Below are 24487 nucleotides of genomic sequence, written 5' to 3' on the forward strand. Positions count from 1 at the left end.
CGACAATCATATTCAAAATGATAACTCTGAATCTCTAACAGGAAGTTAAATATTAGCCAGGATACTCTTAAAGTAGGAGAGGATTCGTTCTTTCCAGATAAGTCCCTGGACAAAGTTCCTGCTATGAGTCATAATTACAAAAGTTGGATCTGATCTTCCTATAGCAAATATAACAGGTAGTTATACTGTAGACCAAAGGGCTGACTATTGAGCCCAAACTTTTATAGATTGCATCTTCCTTAAACACTTTTAGATGATACAGCTATAACAGCTAATATTCATGTAACACTAAAGTTGGCATAGTGTTTACAAACGTTCTCCCATTTTGTCCTAATGACAACCTAGGAGGTGAGGTAGGCAATGTTATCGTCTCCATTTTACAGATGAGAATCCAGAAGCAGGCAGAGGTTAAGTGACTTAGAGTTACATAGTTATCACAATTTGAATTTAGGTTTGTTGTTCTATCCACTGGACCACCCAGCTGCCCCTAGGTTTGTTGTATTGTGTCTGACTCTATGAACCCATTGGGTAGTTTTCTTGACAAAAAATGCAGGAAGGGGTTGCTATTTTCTTCTCTAGCTCATTTTAAAGATGAGAAAACTGAGGCAAACAGGGTTAAGTGATTTGTCCAGGGTCATACAGCTGGTCAGTGTCTGAGATCAGATCTGAATTCAGGTTTTCCTGATTCCTAAGCTTAGCGCTCTATCCATTGAGCCACCCAATCCCAGATCCCATGGTATATGTATTCGACTCAATTACCACATAACTTGTATTGACTGATGATACCATTTAACTCACTAGACATGTGATCCTGGACAAATCACCTAATATCTTAGTGCCTTAGACAACCCTTTGTTTATTAATTGCAAGGCTCATCAGCATTGGCAGAAAAGAATGAAGTCAGAGGGCCAAACAAAACAAACCTATGGCTAGATAAAATACCAAATATTATATCATGTAGATATTGTGTTGCCTCATATTTTTTTTTTTTTGGTTTTTTTCAAGGCAAACGGGGTTAAGTGGCTTGCCCAAGGCCACACAGCTAGATAATTATTAAGTGTCTGAGACTAGATTTGAACTCAAGTACTCCTGACTCCAGGGCCGGTGCTTTATCCACTACGCCATCTAGCCACCCCTGCCTCATATTTTTTAAAAAGTCCTTACTAATTCTGTTTTTTTGCTGTAACCAATCTGAAAGACAAAGGAGGTTCATTGTGATACATTAGATTGTAGTCAAAGTGATAACTTTAAATTGCATGATGGAATTCAGAATTGTTTCTTTAGGGGGAGATTCATACAGATACTTTTGAGTTTGCTTTGTGGGGAAAAAGCAGCACATCCCAAAAAAAGGAATATAAGGGGATGCCCATCAATTGAGTAATGACTGAGCAAGTTATTGTATAAGATTGTGATGGAATACTACCATGCTATAAAAAATGATAATCAAGGGGCTGCTGGGTGGCGCAGTGGATAAAGCACCGGCCCTGGAGTCAGGAGTACCTGAGTTCAAATCTGGTCTCAGACAATAATTATCTAGCTGTGTGGCCTTGCAAAAAACTAAAAAAAAAAATGATAATAAAGATAGAACAGCATTGTACTCAGTAATAGCAATATTGTATTATAATCAATTAAGAAAGGCTTAGCTACTCTGAACAATACCATCATCCACAATTCCAAAGCACTCAGTTGAAAAAATGCTGTCCACTTCCAGAGAGAACTGATGGAGTCTAAGCAGATTGAGGCATATTTCTCCCCTTTTATTTATTTTGCTTCCCCTGCCATGTTTAATGTGGAAATGTTTTGCATGAATTCATATGTATAATGGGTATCCTATTTCTTACTTTCTCAATTGATAGGGGAAAGATGGAGATAGGGTGAGAATTTTTAATGTTTTAAAGAGAAGGTAAACTAATTGCATATTTTTTGTTTTGGTTTTTTTTTTTTTTAGATTTTTGCAAGGCAAATGGGGTTAAGTGGCTTGCCCAAGGCCACACAGCTAGGGAATTATTAAGTGTCTGAGACCGGATTTGAACCCAGGTACTCCTGACTCCAGGGCCGGTTCTTTATCCACTGTGCCACCTAGCCACCCCAAATAATTGTATATTAATAGAATGAAGTATTACTATTATTAAGATAATATGAATAAAGAGAAATGAGAACTTTGGTGATTTATATGAACTAATGCAGACTGAAATAAGCAGAATCAGGAAAAATTAGACTAAAATAATATAATAGAAAATTCTCCCGTTTTACAATGTCTTTGGAAATACTTATTTTATTTGTCATTTGTTGTTCAAAATTTAGAAAATTAAAAAGGACATTGTCTTAACCTCTTTTCTTCTTTATGAAGCTTTTTTGCAATTAAAAAAAATTAAATCTATATACAAAATGGGGAAAAAATGTTCCATGTATACAGAAGACCATAAAAGATTCAATATAAATTTATCAATAACCTATATAATAAATACTACATTGTTTTCAAAGCTGCCCAGCTTTCTTTGCTTCCTTGTTTTCTGCTGGGAACTTTTTACTTTATTCTCTCCCTTGTCATTTTAAAGGCTACAATGAGGCATGGAGATACACATATATATATACATGGAGATACATATACATATATATATATATATATATCCACACACACACACATGCATACACATATATACACACATAACTATCTATAAACATATACATATATACACTCATATATATGTCAGGCTGGATTATACTTATTTCCACTTATGTTTCTCTGTTTCATCTTCCTTCATAAATCCCAGTCTTTTCACGTTTTTCTAAATCAACCAGTTCATCTTTTCCCATCCCACAGTAATCTTCCAACCCAATCATATGCTGAAATTATGAGATTTCCCCCCAATTTTGGCTACATTCTTACTAACCAAAAGTATCCTTTTTGCACTTCAACAATGCTCCCATTTTATACAAGGTCTGATTCTGTTGAATCTTCTTCCTTTATATCTTTTCTCCTGGTTTCTTTTAAATTCTTGATCCTTTGTTCTTCCAAATGAACTTTGTTGTTATTTTTCTAGCTCAGTAAAAAATATTTTTTTTTAGTAATTTAACTGGAATGGCATTGAATACATAGATCAGTTAGATAAAATTGTCATTTGGAGTCAGGAGTACCTGGGTTCAAATCCGGTCTCAGACACTTAATAATTCCCTAGCTGTGTGGCCTTGGGCAAGCCACTTAACCCCATTTGCCTTGCAACCCCCCCCCAAAAAACCTAAAAGAAAAATATTGATTTTATCTATCCAGAATGACACATAAACCATTGGTGTAGACAAGAGTTGACCTAGATTTCAACAAAGCACTAGACAAAATTTGTGAGAAAAAGATCCAGAAGTTTTGGTTCACTATAAACACAACAGGAGTTAACAAAGAGATGTTGGGAAAAAACCAAAAGCCCAAATCAACCTACAAACCTAACCTGGGTTGTATTAATTGGAGGCATTCCATCCTTCAGTCTCGGCAGTTCTGGTTACTTCCTTATAGGAAGGGACATTAGACAGGGAGAGGGCATCCACAGGAACGCAGACAGGAGGGTTGAAAGGCTTGAGATCATTCCAGGTAAGAACTGAGGAGACCTAGGGGAGATGTTATGGCTGTCCTGAGGACCTCTTAAAAGGAATGAATCGTTAGATTTATTCATTCTGCCTGTTCTAGGATTGATGGGGCAGTTAGCAAGTCAAATTCACACTTAATGTAAAAACACCTCTAGAAGCTGGGGAAGTACCCCCAAGAACATTAAGCTCCTTTCCCCTCTCCCTGAATCTTTGGGCAGGTGTTAAATGAATGGCCAGTGGACAGCAGCCATGCTGCAGAAAAGGTTCCTGGCTATGTGGGGAACCAGATGCCTTCTGAGTCTTTCCAGGTCAGACTCCAAGCTTCCCACTCAATAACCACTCATCAGGGAAGGATGCAGATACCAGAGGTCACGGTTTTCCTTGAGCTAAAGGACAAGAAAGGACAGGAGAGTTCTTTGCAGAGGTGATGTGGGGGAAGGTGTTCACAGAAATGGAAGACTGCATAGATGTCAAGTTTCTTCTCTTCTATGTAATGGCCACGGTTGTTGAATTTTTCCTTTAAAAAATAAACTTATAAGAGATGGCTCTTAAAAAAAAATAAGAGATGGCCTTCTGGGACTGAGAAAGGGATGGTACACAGGAGAAAATTTAGGCAATGTAAAAATAGTTGATATCAATGAAAATATATTTTGTAAAAAAAGGATATAAGGGGAAAATTCCCTTTTTGAATAAAGAAGCAAACCAGAGAATTCGAGACAATTATGTACAATTCAGATTATTTTTTTAAGAAAGATATTCACCAATTATTTCCTTATAGATATTAAAACAATATTTAACCCTTTGGCAAGACTTATAGTCATTTGCCCATATGTGTATAGGTCAGTCACCAGACTCACTGGGCAAACAGAAGGCAATCAAGCTAGGGTTTACACCTATCTTGTCATCTGCACCATGCTATCCAGGGCTGACCAATGAAATGGAGTCCACTGGACAAATAATTTATTTCTTTTTTATAAATTTTTTTTTTTTACATATATTGTCAATTTTCCATTTCCAGAATAAAAATATTTTGAACTAAGGCAATGTTTTGTGCGGGTCAGTCAATGAGGGCTCTCTCTCTCAAGGTGATCGTTAAGCACAGTGTCCAGTTCTCAGGATGGATGTTGGTGTGGGGATTCATTTTGGTAGGATCGGTGCTAGCCAACCTTCAGAGTTCTTCTAAAGTCAACAAGAATCCCTTGCTATTCCAAAGCAATACTGCAAAACTGGCACTTGTCTCCCCTGTGAGATGGTTATTTCATGAGCTTTTTCCTCTTTTTCAAAAGTGCATCCCGCAGAGCCAACTGGAAGATTAAAAAAGAAATCAAAGTTAAAATCAAGTATGCAACCTCTTTGTTAGACTCCACTAGGATGCAATTATATTGTTACAGAATTCTCCCCAGGAAAACCTGCATAAAGTAGTTAGAAAGCAGTAAATACACTCAGTAAGTGGCTCCTAAGACTCCAGATTAACGAAATTCTTTTGGAAATGGGTTCTCAATGTGTTTCCTGCCCCCATTGTCCTGCTGGCCCAGCTGATGCTGATATTCACCAGTAGTGGGGCATTCTTCCTTTGCAAGTCCATCAGTTGGGTGCACCAATCTCCAGAATGCTCTCCCATCTTTCTCTCCTGCCTGACTCATGTCCTCTTAATTGGGGTCATCAACATAACTACTGATGCTTCTTCTAACAGCCTAAACTCCCAGTTCTTCCCCTTTCTTACTTGTCCTGACCTTCTCCCACATCAGCTACAGAATGAGATAGTGATACTCTTGATCTTGTCATCAATAAAACTTCCTTCTCCAAGGGAAGATTCTGAATTTTGTAACTTTGTCAAGGCAGTTTCTTTAATATTTCAAGTGAACAGCACAGCTGTTCATTAAATACTATCTGTATCCCTGAGGGTAGCTGGGACACAGATTGGGAACCCTTCCTCTAGGTTAATGCCTTCTAACAATCAGTGAAGGGATGAGAATCTTTCCTCCCTACTCCTTCTCCAAAATCCTAACAGTTGAAAAGTATTCTAGAAACCACTTAATCAAACCTCTGAATAACCTGGTCCTAAAATACTGAGCAACAGGAGACCCAGACCCCACGTCTTCTCCCTACACCTCACAGTCTTTTCTACTCTGCCACACAATACTGAATTCATTTAGATGTTAATACAGATGGCAACAGTGTGATCAATTTTCAGGGGGAAAGTCACTATACTTCCATGGGCAGAGCTCAGTCAGCTCCCTGAGTGTTGATCCCAGCTCACCTGCTTGTCTCTGAAGGAACGTTTTGTTTTAGATCGGACATTATGGCTGTATCTCATCATCATAAAATTCTTCTGTTTTTTCTTTTCTTTATTTGTAGAACTAGCAAATGGGTTCAATTTGGTTTTCTTCTTCACAAATTCTTTTCTGTCTGTCTTCCCTGCCTACAAATACAAAAAAATTATTTTTTTCTTTTAAAATAACAGACACCTCTTCTCTTTTCCTATTTATTTCACACTGCTTGCCACATTTAGATGGCCCTTTTCCCCAGATATTTAGAAATAACTTCCAACACTGGTTCAAATACTAAGACATACAAACAGGGAGAAAACAGGAAGAAAGGGAAAATAGATAAAGCCCCAGATAAGAGTGAGGAAGACCAGAGTCCAAATGCTGCCTCTAACACTTGCTAACTGAGTATCCCTGAACAAGTCATTTAACCTCTGTCTACCTTAGTTTCATTATCTTTAAAAGTTATAATATTAGACATACCAGTGTAAGGAGAATTTATCTGATGCATATATATATATATATTATAAAAAACACTTTGCTACAAGTATTTAACAAATGCTGCTTCATATACTCATGATTACCTACAATACTCAGAGCTGTGGGATGTGGTGACCTAAGCCACAGAATTAGAGCTGGAAGGGCTCTTGGAGGCCATGTGATCCAATGCCCCAGTGAACAGATGTGTACCTAAGACCCAAAGACAGCCCTGTCGAGGTCCCAGAGTCAGTAAGATGCCATCTGGACTCACTCCAAGGGCCTCCCGATTTCCCATCCAATGCCCCTTCTGAGCCCCCCACCCTGTGCATTCATCCAATTGTTTCCTATTTTAACAGAAGAAATGAAGCCCTCACCATTGCGGTGGCCAGTCTTGTCTCTTTGTCAGACTTGGGTTTTTTATGGAGATGTTCAATGTCCCTCAAGGAAAGCAACTCTCCTCTGGGGGGGAAAAAAGACACAGCTGTGAAAAAGATCATCAAAAATGCTGCAGGCTGAAACAACAACTGACGCTCCTTCACCCTAGGATGCCCACCAGCCCTCACACTTGGGTATGGGGCTTGTTTTACCTATCTTCCTCTTCACTGTCTATGTCAAAATTCTTCCTCTTCTGGGATTTCCCTGGAGCAGCATCCATTTCTTTCCTCAGCTGGGCGAGGCGAATTTTCTGGAAGTCTTCTTGGGTTAGAACCCGGCTGGTGCTTACCGCAGCTGCCTTGGCCTTGCGTTCCTCCACGGGCACATTCTTTAGCTTCTCAGCCTTGTAGTCACACAGACACGTGTTATAAGGACAACGATTAAAAAACACAGAGGTTCACCGACACAAATGGCAGCTTGATCATTCATGTCTTAAGACTTCTACACTGACTGATCCAGGCAAAACAGAGCTAGACCAATAACTTATGATTTAAAGAAGAGAGTCCAAAGACCTACTATTTCCTGTTGCTCTTCATCAGAGGAATGGTACACCTGGATCCACTCGCCATCTTCATCTTCATCCTCACTGAGGCTGGCGCTTTCCCACCCATCTGGATAGAGAAATGTGACGTTATCAAGGAGGCTCGAAGGTCACTCCTGGGTTATCCAGGTTAATTAGACAAAGGAGAATGGACAGAAGCCTCTTTATCTTCCCCTAGATTCAGATGCAAGACAGGGCTGGGTCTATTAGGGAAACTCCTCATCTGTGCAAATTCCTCTACCTTCCCTAACTCTTTGTGTTAAGAGAGTGGTCTAGAGAGCTCTCAGAGATGAAGTCAGACCCAGGCCAGGGTCATCCAGTCAGCACATGTCAAAGATGGGGCTCAAACCTAGGTCTCCCTGGTCATGGAACTACATGAAAATGCCTCTGAGGCAGCCTGGCACAATGACAAGAGCAATGTACTCTCAGGATTCCTGAGTTAGAGTCCTGGCTCTGACTTTTACTTGTCACCTAATTTCTTCCTCTTAATAGTATGACCCTTTCAAGATCTAAGTCTTAAGTTTGATGAATGAAAAAAAATGAATGATTCTTGATGTGAAAAGGTCTTATCTATAATTCAATGAAATAATAGTAGCTGGTGTTTAAAGTTGTTACAATTGTCATGTAATTTGTTCCACACATCTGCTGGGGGGGGGGGGGGGAGAGATTTTTATAATCCCTAATTTTAAACATAAAGAGAGGCTGAAAAAAAAGGTGAAATGACTTGCCCAGTGTTAACCAGTTAAGAAGAAGCTAAGGTAGAATTCAAACTCAAGTCTTCCTGACTCCAGATCTCACATCTTATCCACTGGATCATAAGAGTCAGGATCCATAACTGACCTGAGATGTCCAGAGGCTCTCTCCTAAAACTGAAGTGGTGACTATTTAAATAAATCACACACTCCTAGGACACCACCCTTTTTCTTCTGAGTTTTTTATAGTCAACAAACAAAAACCTATGTTTCTCCTAAGTGACCAAATGGCATGAAAAGGAAAATTCTTTTGGATCTTAAAAAAAAATACACAAACCAAAAAAAAGGGCCTGTGAACAGATTCTCTCCCCATAATGTAGACATACTTCCATTAGCATGGTAAGGCATGGAACTGGAAGTAGAAGAACTGGATTCAAATTCCAGTTCAGCCTTTTAATGGTTATGGGATCTTGGGTCCCTCAGCCTCTCTAATGCCTGTTTCCTCTCAAACAAAATGAGGTGGGTTGGTCTTTTTTTTTTTCAAGGCAAATGGGGTTAAGTGGCTTGCCCAAGGCTACACAGCTAGGTCATTATTAAGTGTCTGAGACCAGATTTAAACCCAGGTACTCCTGACTCCAGGGCCAGTGCTTTATCCACTGTGCCACCTAGCTGCCCCTGGTGGGTTGGTCTTAATAGGCTCTGAGGTCCCAACTCTAAATGCGTGAGGCTGTGAAGTATACAAGGGTCTTAGGTTCAGCTCCCCACAAAGATGACACAAGCAATTTCTGCACCTATCACTAACCATCGTCATCCTCTTCATCCACTTCCTTTTTCTCAACTTCAAGAACTTCAGCCCCTGGAATGTAATCTTTAGCATCTAATTCGCCATATTCTTGAATTCTTGCTTCTACTGAAGCCTCTGTGGGTTTTCCCTAAAACATAAAATAATCTTTAGATATTAAGTCCTTGTCATACCTGACCTCAAAGAGCTAACAATCTACACATACATTTAAGAGCAAAAACACAAGTATCAAGTAAATACAAGATAGTTTTAGGGGTGGTGGAAATTAGAAGAGGTCATATGTAGGAAAGGCTGTTGAGCTGAAGGGCTAGGTGGCAGTGGACAGTGTTGGACCTGGAGTCCGGAAGACCTGAGTTCAAACCCAACCTCAGGAACTCATTTGTAGTGTGACTGAAGGCAAGTCAATTCATCTCGTTTGCTTTAATTTCCTTATCTGTAAAATGAACTGGAGAAGGAAACAGCACAAACATCTCCAGGATCTTTGCTAAGAAATTCCAAATGGAGTTGGACACACTTGAACAACTTGAGCTCAGCTTTAAATGAAGCCCAGAATCCCCAAAGACATTAGTGGGAAGGGAGTGCATTCCAAGTTTGGGCACAGCTTGTGGAAAGGCTGGGTAAGCAATAATCAAACCAGTTTGGTGGGAACCTCCAACATGAGAAGGGGAGTAACCCAGAAAAACAGGCCACAGTGCAAGGTAAAAATTGCTAAATGACAACACAAGTGTCTGTATTTTATCCTGGAGGTAAGAGGAAGCCACCGACACCTCTGAGCAGCAAAGACACCTGTGCTTCAAGGTAGAAAACCTTGGTGAAAAGAGAGCTTGGAAGAAAGGGGCTCGATTAGAGGGCGACTTCATGATGAGGGCCCTGAACTGGGCTGGTGAGGGTGAGTATGGAGAAAGACTTGCTACGGAGGAATAGGTGATTGGATGTTGACCAAGAGTCGGCAGAGTCAGAAATCTCTCTGGGCAGCTGGAAGAATAGTTGGGTCCCAGACAAGAACCGTGGATGTCAGAAAGTGGAACAGGTTTTGGAGGAGAGGTAAAGAGATCTGCTTTGGATGTTGCCTTTAAGATGACTACAAGAAATCTGGGAGAGCTGGTGAAACGGTTCTGGAGCTCAGGAGACCGAGGTTGACTGCATGTAGAAATCTGGGAGTCATGTGGACATAATGGACTCAGGGGAGCTGATGAAAACCATGGAGAGAATGAAGAAAGCGAAAAATTCCCAAGACAAAGGCTCGGGGCACCTTCAAAGCTAGGAAACAAGATGCAGATGATGATAGCTTACATTTATCTTGCACATAACTAAGTGCTACAAATATACTGTAAAATTTTGTTTGATTGTCCCAACAGCCCTGGAGATGGGTACTATTATTATCCCCCATTTTACACATGAGGAAACTGAGGCAGACAGATGGTAAGTGACTTGCCCAGGGTTACACAGTTAGTAAGTCTGAGGCTGGATCTGAATTCAGATCTTCCTGATTCCAGGCCTGGTGCTCCAACCACTGGGCCGTCTAGTTTCCTACCGCCTTTAAATGACAAACAGGAGTTCATGTATTACCCTGGAGGTAATAGGGAACCCTTGGAGTTAACCGAGTAGGGGACAACAAAGTCAGGAGAATCCCTTTGATGGCTAAGTAGAGGGTGGACTGAAGGAAGGGAGAAGACTATTGCCACAGTCCAGGAAAGAAGGGAGTGGGGCAGCACTGGAGAGGATCTATGCCAATGAAGAGAAAAGTCGTACTTGAGAGATTTTGAGGAGAAATTACAAGACTTGGCAAATGACCAGGGAGTTGAAAGTAAAGTAAGCAGAAGAATGACATCGTTGTAGTGTAGTCTAGATAAAGGGATGGTTTTGGAAAAGATGATGATGGATTCTTCTTTGGACACAGTATGTCTGGGATACCCAATGGATAGCTAACTGTCCAGAAGTAGTTCATGATGTGGGATAGAAGAGATAGTGACTGAACAAAAAGATTTGAGAACCATCTACATAGATGAAAACTGAAACATAAAGAGAAAAGAGAGGCAGACCCAGAGTTTAATCCTTGGGTTGATAACTACAGTTAGTGGGCACGAAATGTATGAAGACCCTACTAAGGAAACTGAGGTGTTTTTTTAAATAGATTTACAGATGAGGAAACTGAGGCAGATAACAGAATAAAAAGATAGCAGCTATGGAAATCCAGAGCAGGGATTTAGGAGAATAACTAACATTGTTCAGTGCTGCAGAGACTCAAATCTTCCCAAGTCCAAGGCTAGATCTCTAGCTACATGGGCAGAATTTGAGGTGCTACACAGAAAGTGGGCAGTGGGCAGTTATTCCCTTACCTATGCTACTTCCTAAAATATCCCTCTGTGCTCTGTAGGCACCAAAATATATCCTGTTCTCTGAGTCCTGGGTTTGCCTACCTCCTGCCCGTTCCCTCCATGGCCTCCCCATTAAAATCCCAACTTTTGATACCACCATCATCACAAAGCATTCTTGGATCCCCAAGGATCAATTTATCCTTATTGGATGATATGTTGTACCTCTAACACATTTTATTAGAGTTATTTATGAGACACACCTGTCCTCAAGACGATAAGGTCCATGAAGACAAGGATCACATCTCAAGAACAGTTGATGAATTAATTGGCTAAAGAGGACCCAAGAAAATCTTGAGGTCAAAGAGTTACTTAGCCTTGGTTCCTCAGCTGCACAAAGCTTCAAAGACACAAGTTATAATTTACTCCTCGACTCCCAAGGGCACACGTCAACTAAAAGTAAGACGATACTTGTCCTAGTTTCATTTTTGGAATCCTTAACTTTGTTTTTTGGATAGGTTCTTAGAGAAGGAAAGATACACTTTACATACAGACATGATCTTTCCATGAACACTAAAATTGAAATACAACTTTCAATACCACTGTAGAATTCAGAATAAACAAAAACCGGTGCCCCCAGGGATTACTCACCCTGAATTTTTTCTGCAACATTTGTGGATTCAGGGTTCGGAAGAGCTGAATCAGGGTTCGAGCAGACATCATCACATCTGCAACAGCAAAGACTCCATAAGAATCACCAACAATAAAGACAATTACAATAAGAATAACTAGCACATGCTAGGCACTAGACTAAGGAATATAGAAATATCTTAAGGCAGTCCAAAATACCACCAAGAACCACCTTTTACTCACAAATAAACAGGCAATTTTGGCTTGGTATTTAGAGCAAAGGAAATCATAATCTACTTACTCTTGTCCTTATGGGATCTGTACTGGGCCAGATCTTGGAGAAGGTCTTCAGTCATGGCCAGAGGGCACCGGGCTGTTATCTCTTTTATAGCATTGATTCTAAAGGAAGAAAAATACATGGTGAATGGCTCAGAAGACAAACAGGCAGCAAGGTCGATGAGCTACCACAGGTTCTTGGGCAGTGTGGCCCTTCCCCTGGACTCTGGTAATGGACTCTTAATTCATCTTCCTGTTTCAAGTTTTTGGTCTCTCCAATTCATTCTCTGCACTGCTGCCAAAATAACCTTCCTAAGGCTGAGGTCACACCTAAGCCCTGTTGCTGATCAGTTATGTCTGACTCTTCAAGACCCTTTTGGGGTTTTCTTGGCAGATACTGGAGTAGTTTGTCATTTCCTTCTCATTTTACAGATGAGGAAACTGAGGCACATGGGGTAAAGTGACTTGCCCAGGGCCATACAGCTAGTGAGCCTCTGAGGCTAGATTCAAATTCAGACGAGTCTTTGAGACTTCAGCACTCTGCACTCTAGAATGCCCTAGCACCCTTACCATGTTGCTCTTCTGCTCAATACACCCCTGGCTGCTGTGATGCCTAAGAGAAAACCTGGCAGTTTAACACTTGGCTCTAGTGACCTTTCTAGTTTTACCTACATGATTCCCATTCATGTTCCCTCCACACAGCCCCCCCCCCCCCCCCCCCACTAACACTCCATCTCTAGCCTCCATGCCTTTGTCTGGACCACCCTCCCTGTCAGCATGTTTCAAAACCCTGATTTTCAAGACACAACTCGGGGTTCTCTCCTCTTTGAAGAATGCAGTCCCTCTCCAAATCACATTGTAGTCAAGCCCTCCCCAACTCCTGTGTACTTAACTGCACGGGATTTCATCTTTTCATAATTATTCCATAAAACTTTTATTTGTATCATGAACAAATGCAGATGTTAGGTATGCAGACAGAGCCCACACAGACTTGCTATCTCCTCAGTTATAATAATTTCCTTAAGAATAAAGATTGTTTCATTCTTTATATCTGATGTGCCAGGGCCCAACACAGCAGGAAGTTTAATAAATACTTGTTAAATGACTGTATTTACTTATCTGCACAATTTGTAATTTCTCATCAGGCAGATGCTGAGATGTCTTTTATTTTTGCACCCCCAGTGCAAAAAGAGGTATTTAATCTATAGCTGTTGACTTGGAGCCAGACTAAGGCAGAATGAATATAGTTGGCATTAACATTCAAACCCTCCCCCCAAAAGACCAAAAAAAATTAAAAAGATTGTATTTACTGTTACTGTACATCTAAAGGAGAGAATCCTGGAGAGGTCAAGTCCACAGAAACTTCATCATCATGAAGATCAAATCAGATTTGGTCCTTGCATCTCACCAGCACCCTTGACTCTTGGGACCCCTCAGAATGGAGGGTGGAGAACCTCCATTTAGGGAGGACCCCAGGCCAGTCATCTTCTCATTTCCCACCTGGCTTTGAAATTCTTCACCAATGTTCCTTCCCTCTTTTCCCCTAATCCATGCCCCAATATTCCCATCCTTAGGTTTCCTTTTATGTGTAATCTTCTTCATTTAGGCCACAAGCTCTTTGAGGGCCAGGACTGTCTAGTTCATATGTAGGAAGTGCTTAATAAATATTTATTAATGGATCGATTACAATTTAACTATCATTATCTGGAAGAGTCTGAGATGGACATAGTCATTATGTGAGAGGTCTGTGAGAGAAGAAAAAGAGTTCAATGCCATCTGGTGAGACTGAGGAGGCAACTGTTATTGTTATGGAGATATCTTATTTGGAGAACAAGTTGAGGAGGGTTCTGGAGAGACTGCCCCTCTTCCATCCTGTGAGTTGAAAGGTCTGAGGGGACTCTAGCTGTGGTCTTTTTGACAGCTGATTTACCACCAAAACATTGATACACTGCCAAAATATTGAAATGTCTTTGTACTGTTTATAGTTATTAACTCTGATATTTGTTTCAGGTTATGAAAGCAGGGTTTGAGTCCCAAAATAGAAGAAACTATGTAAAGGAGGGTAGTCTAGTTTTTATAAACTGAGCCATTTAATCAGAAATGTTAATTTTTAAAATTTTATGAGGAAATATCAGAATTTACATTTTGGCTATTACCGAATTTAATGAAAGGTAACTAATAAAATAATGGTTCAAGCAGTAGACTTTAGGATGGGAGTCTGTGTTTGCTCCTAAGAACATCTGAGATGTTTGCAAGAGAAATCCAGACTTCCCCAGGGAATTGGTATATAATTTAGCTCAAAGTCCAGCCAGCTGTTGCGGGAGGGGTTTCATCCCTAGCCTTGCTCTCCACAAAGATTCAGTCACTAAACTAAAGAAGAGAATCATCTGATCACAGACAGAAGAATGAACAAGGAAAAAGGAATTATCAAGTCAGAAAAAACCTTCCTTTGCTGCTCACAGCAGAATAAATTATCAAGTTGTTTCGAACAAAATCCTAGGCTGCTGAGTGTGGAAAATATGAGACTGATAATTATTAAAGTGTTGTCTCTGGTCTCCACGACAGCTAATTGTACAATAAGGTAGTTTAACAACCACATGCTTCTACTTACCCAACAGTCATAACCTCCCCAGAGTTCTTGTCAGTGACAAAATTGTTGGCCACAGTCATTAGCAAGGATTCAATAATCTGTATTAGCAATGGTTGGAAAGAAATGATGAGAATCAGAAGCATGTGCATAGGATCAAAATTCAAGCTTGAACATCAGCATACAAATCACCATTGCCGAAGAAAAACCAACTTGACCATCAGATTTGCAGTTAACCCCCCCCCCCCCCAGGACTCCCAACAAAAATCACTGGGGCTACTGTCCTACAGTTAGGATTCTAGCAGGAGTCACAAACTGAAAAAACAATGTTACTTTTGACTAGACAGGAAAGTCTTCTAAGGAACCCTGCACCCCTAAAAAATTAGTGATCCACCATTGCTCTCCTCTGCTCTAGATTACAAAGATGGAGACTCTAATGAAGCACCTCCAACATCATTTCTTACCCTGAGCTTGGCTTTTGGCCAAGTGCGGACATCTAAATGACTCCTGGATATAGTACCATGAAAGGAAAGGTGAATGGAGAGATGGCCAGCTCTGTCCACTAGCCTAATTATACAAGTTTATGGAAATCATTCCACCCCTAGGATTCAGTGAAAAGTAAATTCAGTTATATTAGATAATTTTCTTTCTTTCTTTTTTTTTGCAAGGCAATGGGGTTAAGTGGCTTGCCCAAGGCCACACAGCTAGGTAATTATTAAGTGTCTGAGGCCGGATTTGAACTCAGGTACTCCTGACTCCAAGGCCAGTGCTCTATCCACTACGACACCTTGCCTCCCCTATGTATTAGATAATTTTCAAAGTCATTTCCTTCTCTTAAGTTTTTATGTCACTTTTCAACTGAAAAAGCAAAAGACTTGGAGATAGGAAGACTTGAGTTCAAATCTTGCCTCAGTCACTGGCTATGTGTCCCTGGGCAAATCATTTAAGTTTCTGTGCCTGTTTCTGCCTAGGGAGGAGGTTGTATGGTCCTTTCCAGCTATCAGTGGATGATCCCATGATTTTACGTATCATTTTTTATTGTTCAGTTGCTTTTTAGTCATGTCTGATTCTTCATGATCCCATCTGGAGTTTTCTTAGCAAAGATTCTAGAGAGATTTGCCATTTCCTCCTCCAGCTCATTTTACAGTTGAGGAAACTGAGGCAAACAGTGAGCCCAGGGTCTCACAGCCACAAAGTATCTGAGGCAGGATTTGAACTCAGGAGGATAAATCTTCCTAGCTGCAGGCCCGGCACTCTACATACTATGGCTCCTCAGAAATAAACAAAAACTACCCTAGTAATCCCAATTAACAGGAGGAAGCAGGAAACAGGTCACTTACCTCAGGGGGAACACGCTGATGGGCTGCTTGAGCAGCAAAGAGGAGAATCTTTGTCACCTCTGAAATACGAAGAGAGTAGAAAAGGGCTTTTGACATGTACTTTCCAGGACCAGCTGGGCTTAAAACCCCCATGCACATGCTCTGAGAAATCAAGGTAGGGCCTGGTCTGAGTGCTCTTTAGTTATAATCAATCCATCTATCAATCGATAAGCTCTCACTAAACATGCTATGGAAGAGTCACTGAGGACACGTAACAAAACCCAAGCTGAGCCTACTTGGGAGTGATTCAAGGCAGTATCACACATACCAGTTCAGGGAAGTCTAAACAGGGAAACAAAGACAAAGAAATCTCCCTTCCTTGTTCTGGATCTGATGCCAAGAGTCTGTAGGGGGGCCACCATGACACGGCATACAAAAACTCCCCTAAGTGTGTGTGCTCCACAGAATCCAGTTGGCACCAGAAGCCCCATGGCTCCTCTGGCCTCCAGATGGGCCATGAGACCTGGTGGAGGGTCTGACTCCAGAGAGCCCCAGATACTAACTGAGCACAGTGGATAGAGGATGATCCGGATTGGTGGAGTTTCCACATTAAGAATTCTTATCACAGGCCATCCAGACCAAACAAACAAAAACCCCATACAGATGTAAGTCCTCTTTTCACCAAGATCTTCCTCTCCAAGTCTCTCTATTCCATCAGTCCCCTGGCTTTTAGACAACCTTTGGCCTCACCTGGCTGTGGTTCAGCTTCCAAACCCCTGCCTCCCTCATTGCCACTTTCATTTCCAGCTCTTCTTTTCACATTGTGAAGACATTCCCCATTAGAATGTAAGTTCTCTGAAGGCAAGGACTGTGTTGTCTGCTTCTATTTGTCCTTCCATTACTTGGAAACTTAATAGGCACTCTCTAAAAACCTGGAAAGAATTTCATGAAGGGAGCAGAGTCCAGAGAACATTGTATACCCTAACAGCAGCACTGTGAGATAATCCACTATGATGGATGCTGCTCCACTCAGTGGTTCAGTGATCAAGGACAATCCTAAAAGATTTGTGATGAACAATGCCATCACATCCAGAGGAAAAAAAAACTGTGGAGCCTGAATGCAGAGCAAAGCAGACTATATTCACTTGTTAAAACTTTTTCCAAGTTCCCCCCCCTTTTGTTCCGATTCTTCTTTCACAACATGACTAATATGGAAACATGTTTATGTTTAACATAACTGTACAATATAATCTGTATCAGATTACTCACTATCATGAAGAAGGGGGAGGGAAGAGAGAGGTAGAAAAATGTGGAACTCCAAAGCTTACAAAAAATGGATGTTTATCTTTACATGTAATTGGAAAAAAAAATAAAACTCTCTAATCTCTTATCACCTCCCTTCCCCTTCTCCTACCAGTTTTATAAAAGGTCTTCCTATTTGTGGGAATCAATTGATTCTGCAAATTATTATAAAGATCATCGTATCTGTTAAGAAAAGAATAAACCTACTTCCTCTATCCTGTCTCAGCTTTTATGACAACTATCACCTGGAGAAAATCAATGAATTTCTTTTAGGATTAAATTTGTTCACCTGAGCCCTAATCAGTAAGATGATCTTTGAGATCCTTCCAAGTTCTAAAGTCTATAATCTTCTGTCTTCTGATCCAGAGAACATTTTAATTCTGATCAATGAATTCAACACAAGAGGCTTTAAATAGTTCCTCTCCTAACCTCCCAAGATCAAAGAAACAAAAAGAAGACAGTGGCTTACCTCTCTGATGGGGTTGGAGGAATCGTTGTATAAAGGGATAGAAGTTAAAAAGAAAGAGCTGTGGAGAAAGAGATCGTATTTCATGTTAAGATCCTTAATGCTGTCTAGGCCAGGCACAGTTGATACACAAAAATTTTAATTTTACTTGGAAATAAAAATATTCATCCTACTATATTTTCTTTGCCCTAAGGATTAAAAAAAATGCAATGCATCAATTGGAATTCTAGGAATTCTTCAACTGCAATTTAAACATGAAGGCTCCAACATGCCATTCTAAGGATGATTCCACCAGGCCATGGTGGACCTTGCATTTGATCAGGAAGGTTGTATTGAGGGTCAAGAATGGGTAAGCCTTCTGACTTCTGTCTCTGGTCTGCCATATTCCTACAGCCCTGGGTCTCCAGAAATAACAACTAGAGAAAAAAAACTTCAGTACCCTTGCTTCCCAGAGACTTTCTGACAAAGTGACTTCCCAAAATAACCCCTAAGACTAAGCAGAAACATCCCATAAGCGATCCCCTTTGCTTCCTAGCTGCTTCCTTAGTGGCTGCTGGTACTTGATGCAGATCCCTTTCAGAACCAATGTCATAAAATACGGAGGATGGGATTGTGAAGAGGGTTCAACCCTGCTTAAAAAGGTGACCCTAACTCAGTTCATCTTCCCAGGTTTCAGTATCCTCATCTGTACAAGGTAATCGGATGAGATTCCTCCTTCTGCCTCTAAATCCCCATGATCTAAAACCAGAGTGGCCCTTTGGGAATGCTAGGAAAACTTTCTTTTCAGTGGTCCATTCTTCCTAAAATACACAGAATTAAGGAGCTATCTGAAGTTGCAGTCGGGTTGGATCTAGGATCCTGGATCCCATCACTATCCACCTGAGTCTATTCAAATATCAAATCTATTTCATTACCACTTATTTAAAAAAAAAATCCACAAAATGCTTCAAACCTCATGAATCCCCACTAATCTGGAGATAAGGTCCATGAGCATCATTTTGACTTCAAATCGCTCTTTAGAATTCTCCAGCTGCTTCAAAAGCTTCTCTGCAAAATCTTTAAAAGAGAGAACCATAGTAGTGACTCCTTGTGGACACAAAGGCTACTTGCAAGGACTAATCAAAACAAGGGTAAAGAGGATAAAGACAATGCTTCTGATGTCTTCATAAGCCAGAATCCTGAAGCTGAGAAACAGGAAAATGAAGGAACATGAAATGAAGCAGAAAGACAGAGTCACCTATCTAAGGGTTGGCAGAATCTGAAAAACTGAAAATGTAATTCAAGGGAAGAGGAGGCCAAATCAGGTGGCGATTTCAGAAGTGTAGGTTTTAACACCCAAAAGAAAGACAGTGATTTGTGTTCTGTCCATCCGGGTCCAGATGGGGAATGTACTAGGCAGACCGAGTTTCATGAGACAAGCCTTGGAGTTTCCATTGGCCATGCACAATGACAGATCCAAGTCATATAAATTTTAAATACCTTGGGGATCATGAATCAAATGAATGGCTGAAAAATTAAACACCTCTGGCTTCTTCTTCTTCTTTTGTTTCTGAAAGAAAAAAGAATGCTATTTACCTTTTGAATAAATCTAATATCAATGTTACTGCAGAAATACTACTACTCATGGCAGAGTCAACAGTGTCATATGATGTGAAATTCCAAATTATCTCTACAAAGAGTTGCAGAAGGCTTTGCTCTGCTAAGACTCTGAAAATGCAATCCTGTGGCGGCTAGGTGGTGTAGTGGATAAAGCACTGGCCTTGGAGTCAGGAGTACCTGGGTTCAAATCTGGTCTCAGACACTTAATAATAATTACCTAGCTGTGTGGCCTTGGGCAAGCCACTTAACCCCATTTGCCTTGCAAAAACCCTTAAAAAAAATGCAATCCTCCAGGATAGCCGACCCCACTAAGACCAAGGCAATCTCAGAGCGTGATGGGCTCTAGATACCAAGAAAAAGGACAGGGGAGGTTAATGCACAGCAACAACATTGGGAAAAATAGACCGGCGGGGGGGGGGGGGGTCATGGGTCAGGAGGGTGGAAACAAATGAGGCAATTTTATTACTAACTTTAAGTTAATATGTACTCTTTTATCTTTATATATCTTTCAAAAATCAAATTGCACTTAAGTCCAATTTTGAGTATGTATATGTGTGTGTGTATGTGTGTGTACATACCCCCCCCACACTTTAAAAGAAACATACACGAGTCCAAGGTTTCTAACAAAAGATTCTTTTTCACTCTACTTAGTACACTGAAAATATTTATATTTACCCAAACACTGGACACAGCAACCGTTAACATTGTGTGATCATTTATGATAGATTTAGATCTTAGCAATACAGTAATCCAAGACAATACTAAAAGATTCAGGTTGGAAAATGCTACAAATATTCAGAGAAATAATTATGGAGTCTGAATGCAGACCAAAGCATACTATTTTCACTGTTTTTTAATGTGTTTTTGTTTTTCCTGTCATGTTTTTTTCAGATTCCTTTCACAACTTGACAAAAATGAAAATATATTTAACATGATTTATATGTATAACTTATATCAGATTAGTTGCTGTCCTGGGGAGGAAAGGGAGAAAAATGTGGAATTCAAAATCTTACAAAAAATTAATGTTGAAAACTGTTTATATGCAATTAGGAAAAATACAAAAAAAAAGTTCATGTTTGTTGATATAGGTTTACACTTAAAAAAAATAAACTGTAAACAATAGGTCTGTGGTTTTATATAAAATCTTTGATATATTCTCATTTATATAATTTCTACTTGCTAATGGTTAAATTAATTTTAAAAAACAAGATATACATGGTATCATAGGGAGTGGAGTGAAATGTGCACATGGAGAATAAAATGTAAACAAATGTTAAGCAGACTCCGAATGTGTCCTAGGCGGTGCCATGGTTCACAAAGCGCTAGGCAGGGGGACAGCCTGGAGTTCAAATCTGGCCCCAGACCCTTCCTAGCTGTATAAGCAAGCCGGTGTATCCTGTTTGCCTCAGTTTCTCATCTGTAAAGTAAGCTAGCAAAAAAATGGCAACTAGTCTAGTATCTTTGCTAAGAAAACCCCAAAGAAGGTCATGAACAGTTGTTCACAACTGAAAATCAACTGAATGAGACCATGTCCTCTAAGACCTATCCCTAAACAGAAACAGGTCTTCTTGGTCCAAGAAGAATGGAAGGTCTACTTGAATGAGGTCATAGAATTTTCCACAGAGGAATCATTTTCATTCGCCAGAAAAGTTCAGTTTGTCCTATGCCAATACATTATTTCTTTTGCCTTTAACTATAAAAAGATTTTCCTTTTTTAAAAAAAAAAAAACATCTATCTTTTACGACCAGGAAAAATTTTCTTAAACACATGCTTTATAATAATTATCTCCCCAAACTGAGATGCCCCTTCTACACTTCTGCCATGTAAGAATTGTCACCTCATCCCACTCCACCCCAAGTTGGCCTTACTTTCAAGACTTTCATGGCTCTTTCCAATTTCTTTTTGTGTTTGGAAGTTTTCTTTCCTGTGGCATATTTAACAAGCAAATCTCTTGCTGTGGGCCCATCATCCTAAAGAAAAAAACGACCAGTGCAAAATTCAGATAAAGAAAAATTTCACTAAAGCAACTACTGTCTCCAACCCCTTAAACAAATTCCTTACCTTTCATGAAGCAGGGACATCCCCTCCACTACCCCACCCCAAGTTGTGAAGAATCCTAGTCAGAAACTAGTTTCCAATCCCAGAATATAACCAAGGAAGGTTAATCTTATTTATCCTAAAACACTGACACAAACCTAGCACTTTAAATACAGTACCAAAGTTAAAGGACCACTCTGTACAAAGGCTCTAAAACAAAGCTGTCCTATAGCCCTAACCTCACAGACAATGGACCCTCCTCTGAAGTCCAATATCACTCACATTAGTCAACAGCCTAAAGCTTCATTCAGTCCCTGAGTGCAACTACCACAGGTCTTCTTCAGTCCACAGTGTTTTGAAAAATTATGTTGTGACGCAAACCTTAAAAGAGGCACTATATGGAGTATCTGTGATAAAGAATACCATCTGTATCCAGAGAAAGAATTGTGGAGTTTGAACAAAGACTATTACTTTTAATTTAAAAAAAATTATCTTATTATGTAATTTTGCTATCTCTTATACTTTATGTTTCTTCCTTAAGGATATGATTTCTCTCTCATCACATGGAACTTAGATCAGCACATACCATGGAAACAATATAAAGACTAACAGACTGCCTTCGGTGGAGGGAGGGAAGCAAGATTAGGGGAAAAAATTGTAAAATTCAAAAATAAAAATCTTTCTAAAAAAAGGGGGGGGGGGCACTACAGATTCTGCAAAATATGACTCCAAAGAGAAAAGAGATCTACAAACCTCTGATTCTGAATCGCTGTCTTGTTTCTCATCTTCATCTTTACCAAGGAAGAATTTTAAACCAGCAACTAGTATCTGAAGAGTAAAAAGAGAGAAAAGCATGTGAGATAGTCAGTCCCATAACAAGCAGATCAGGATTCACTGATGTCAAAAATGGGGAAAATCAAAGAAGCAACAACTGCTGACAGTAGTAACTGTAGCAATAATGGTTCAGCAGGATCCCACTTAACTTTTCTAAAACTTAAGTGTTATTTTTAGTTTCTACCTCACTTTCATTTCTAAATATACTCCTCATTCCCTTCTTCTACTGGCTTGAGATGTCTTACAACAAAGAATGAAAAGTACAAGAAACAATTCAGCAAAACTAATCAAGCCATTAATGGAGTCAGAAGAACAGTTCACACCTGCAATGTTCACCTCTATTCAAAAGAAGGGGAAAAAAAAATTCATTTTCCCACTTCTTGTCTTGGGCCAAACTAAGCTTACTTCCTAGAGATAAATAAATAAATGAATGAATGAATGAATGAATGAGTATACTTAATGGGTTAATCCACAAATTACACCTCTAAGAATGACTAATCCTTGTTTACTCCACACAGCTTACTTGTGGAAATATAGATCACACTTTCTCCATCAAAGTTGACTTTCACACAAACTCTCAGGGAAACAAGTTCTCCTTATGTTTCCCAATACTACAGAAAAAAATCAAATTAATGACAAAATGCCAGCGGATGTCTCATTATATAGTCAACTGAGAAGAAAAAAGCAAAGAAAGCCAAATTTTAAAAAAGCTAAAAATAATGCTTTCTCTCACTGAAAACATAGCTCATTTTCATAAGCAATGATTTGGAATGCCAACTGAATATTCTTCTAAAAGATAACTCATTTTAGAGCATGGGGTGACTTTGTGAACTGTGGAGAGAGAGTGCTGAACCTGAACACCTGAATGTAAATCTGGTCTCAAACACAAGCTGCATGACCCTGGGCAAGCCACGTACCCTCTGCTTGACTCACTTTCCTCTTCTGTAAAATGAGGATAATAATTACAATACCAATTTTTGAGTTAAGTATTTATAAAGTGCTTTGCATGATAAAGAGCTATGTAAAAGTTATCGATTACTATGGTTAGAATGATAAAGGCAATACAGCATCATGTTGTCCAAAAAGTCTACAACTGACTAAAGTACTACAGGGTCTGTATCCCACTGCTATATAGTCTCAACTGCTGGCAGAGAAAATGTAGAACCAAATTACAGAGGTTTGTCTTTTATTATAATCACATTAAAATTGTTCTAACAATACTATGAAATAATTTTATGGTTTCTTTCAAGCATGTCTCAAGTTGGAGGCTCTTAAAATATAAACGAGGTTTCATTACAAAATAGGCTTCCTAATAAATGGTCAGTTTTCAGAGAGAGAAATACAAGCCTTGAATGGTCATATGGAAAAATGTTCCACAACAATAATAATTAGAGGAAAGGAAATTTAAGCAAATGTAAAGCTGTTCCTCCTCACATGCCTGAGACTGGTAAAGAAAAAAGGAAAATATCAAATATTGAAGTTTTCAGTCTTCGTGGAAATACTGTTAGTAGGGTTCTGAATTGATCAAGCTGTTCTAAAAAAACCTGGAAACATGTTCAACAAGTTATTGAATTGGGCATACTCTGACCCAGCAATACACAACTAGGTCTATCCCCAAAAGAAATCTAAAAAAGAGGGGAAAGACCTATTTGTTTCAAAACAGAGCACCTCTTCTTTTGGTGGCAAAGAATTAGAAACCAAGGAGAGTGTTCATCAACTGGGGAATGACTAGAATATATATGGGGGAACGGAATATATTTGTATGCCGTAAAAAATGGTGAAACAGCTTCAGAGCAACTAGCTGTATGAGCTGATGCCAAGTAAAGTAACTCGAACTAGAGACAATCAAATATTATAACATCATTATAAAGACCAACAACTTTGAAAGATTGAAGCACTTTGATCAAAATAACCAGATATGATTCCAAAGGGCTCATCATAATGTATTTTTTTTCCTTAAGTTGAAGACTGAGATATACATATTGTGAACATTGCCAATGTGGGAATTTGTCTTGCTTCACTAAGTATTTGTTATAAGGGCTCTGTTTTTTCATTTTTTTTTCTCAAATGGGATAGAAAATAGTTGAAAAAAAATTGTAAATTGAAAACTCCCATCTTTCTAAACATTGCACATGCTGGAAAGCCTGTCTGGATGGAAAGAAGAAAAAAAGCATTTCCTGCATAGTTTCATATAGAATCTCACCTTGGTGATTTTAGAAAAGCAAGCCGTTGTGATCACATTGACAGTTTTGGTATCATTCCTGTAAGAAAATATTTTTTTGTTAAAAACCACAAGGAAATTTTTCACTGAGTGCTAGTAGGTCT

The 24487-nt window shown here is 39.5% G+C and overlaps 1 protein-coding gene across 1 annotated transcript in view; it reads right to left on the bottom strand.

The window, feature by feature from the left end:
• Positions 1 to 2375: 2375 nt before the first annotated feature.
• The window catches only part of SDAD1 (SDA1 domain containing 1), a 28382-nt gene continuing 6270 nt past the window's right edge, over positions 2376 to 24487 (bottom strand). The window contains exons 7-22 of the mRNA XM_074228471.1: positions 24366 to 24423; positions 22082 to 22156; positions 21160 to 21261; positions 19171 to 19240; positions 18644 to 18747; positions 17695 to 17752; positions 15945 to 16003; positions 14629 to 14705; positions 12043 to 12140; positions 11763 to 11839; positions 8797 to 8926; positions 7278 to 7372; positions 6914 to 7104; positions 6701 to 6785; positions 5840 to 6001; positions 2376 to 4883 (exon numbers count right to left, since the gene is read on the bottom strand). Coding sequence (XP_074084572.1) covers positions 4833 to 4883; positions 5840 to 6001; positions 6701 to 6785; positions 6914 to 7104; positions 7278 to 7372; positions 8797 to 8926; positions 11763 to 11839; positions 12043 to 12140; positions 14629 to 14705; positions 15945 to 16003; positions 17695 to 17752; positions 18644 to 18747; positions 19171 to 19240; positions 21160 to 21261; positions 22082 to 22156; positions 24366 to 24423 — 1492 coding nt within the window. The 3' untranslated portion in view covers positions 2376 to 4832. The remainder of the gene's footprint in view (positions 4884 to 5839; positions 6002 to 6700; positions 6786 to 6913; positions 7105 to 7277; positions 7373 to 8796; positions 8927 to 11762; positions 11840 to 12042; positions 12141 to 14628; positions 14706 to 15944; positions 16004 to 17694; positions 17753 to 18643; positions 18748 to 19170; positions 19241 to 21159; positions 21262 to 22081; positions 22157 to 24365; positions 24424 to 24487) is intronic.

This window comes from Macrotis lagotis, chromosome 3 (assembly GCF_037893015.1).
Source record: "Macrotis lagotis isolate mMagLag1 chromosome 3, bilby.v1.9.chrom.fasta, whole genome shotgun sequence".
Taxonomy (NCBI): Eukaryota; Metazoa; Chordata; class Mammalia; order Peramelemorphia; family Peramelidae; genus Macrotis; species Macrotis lagotis.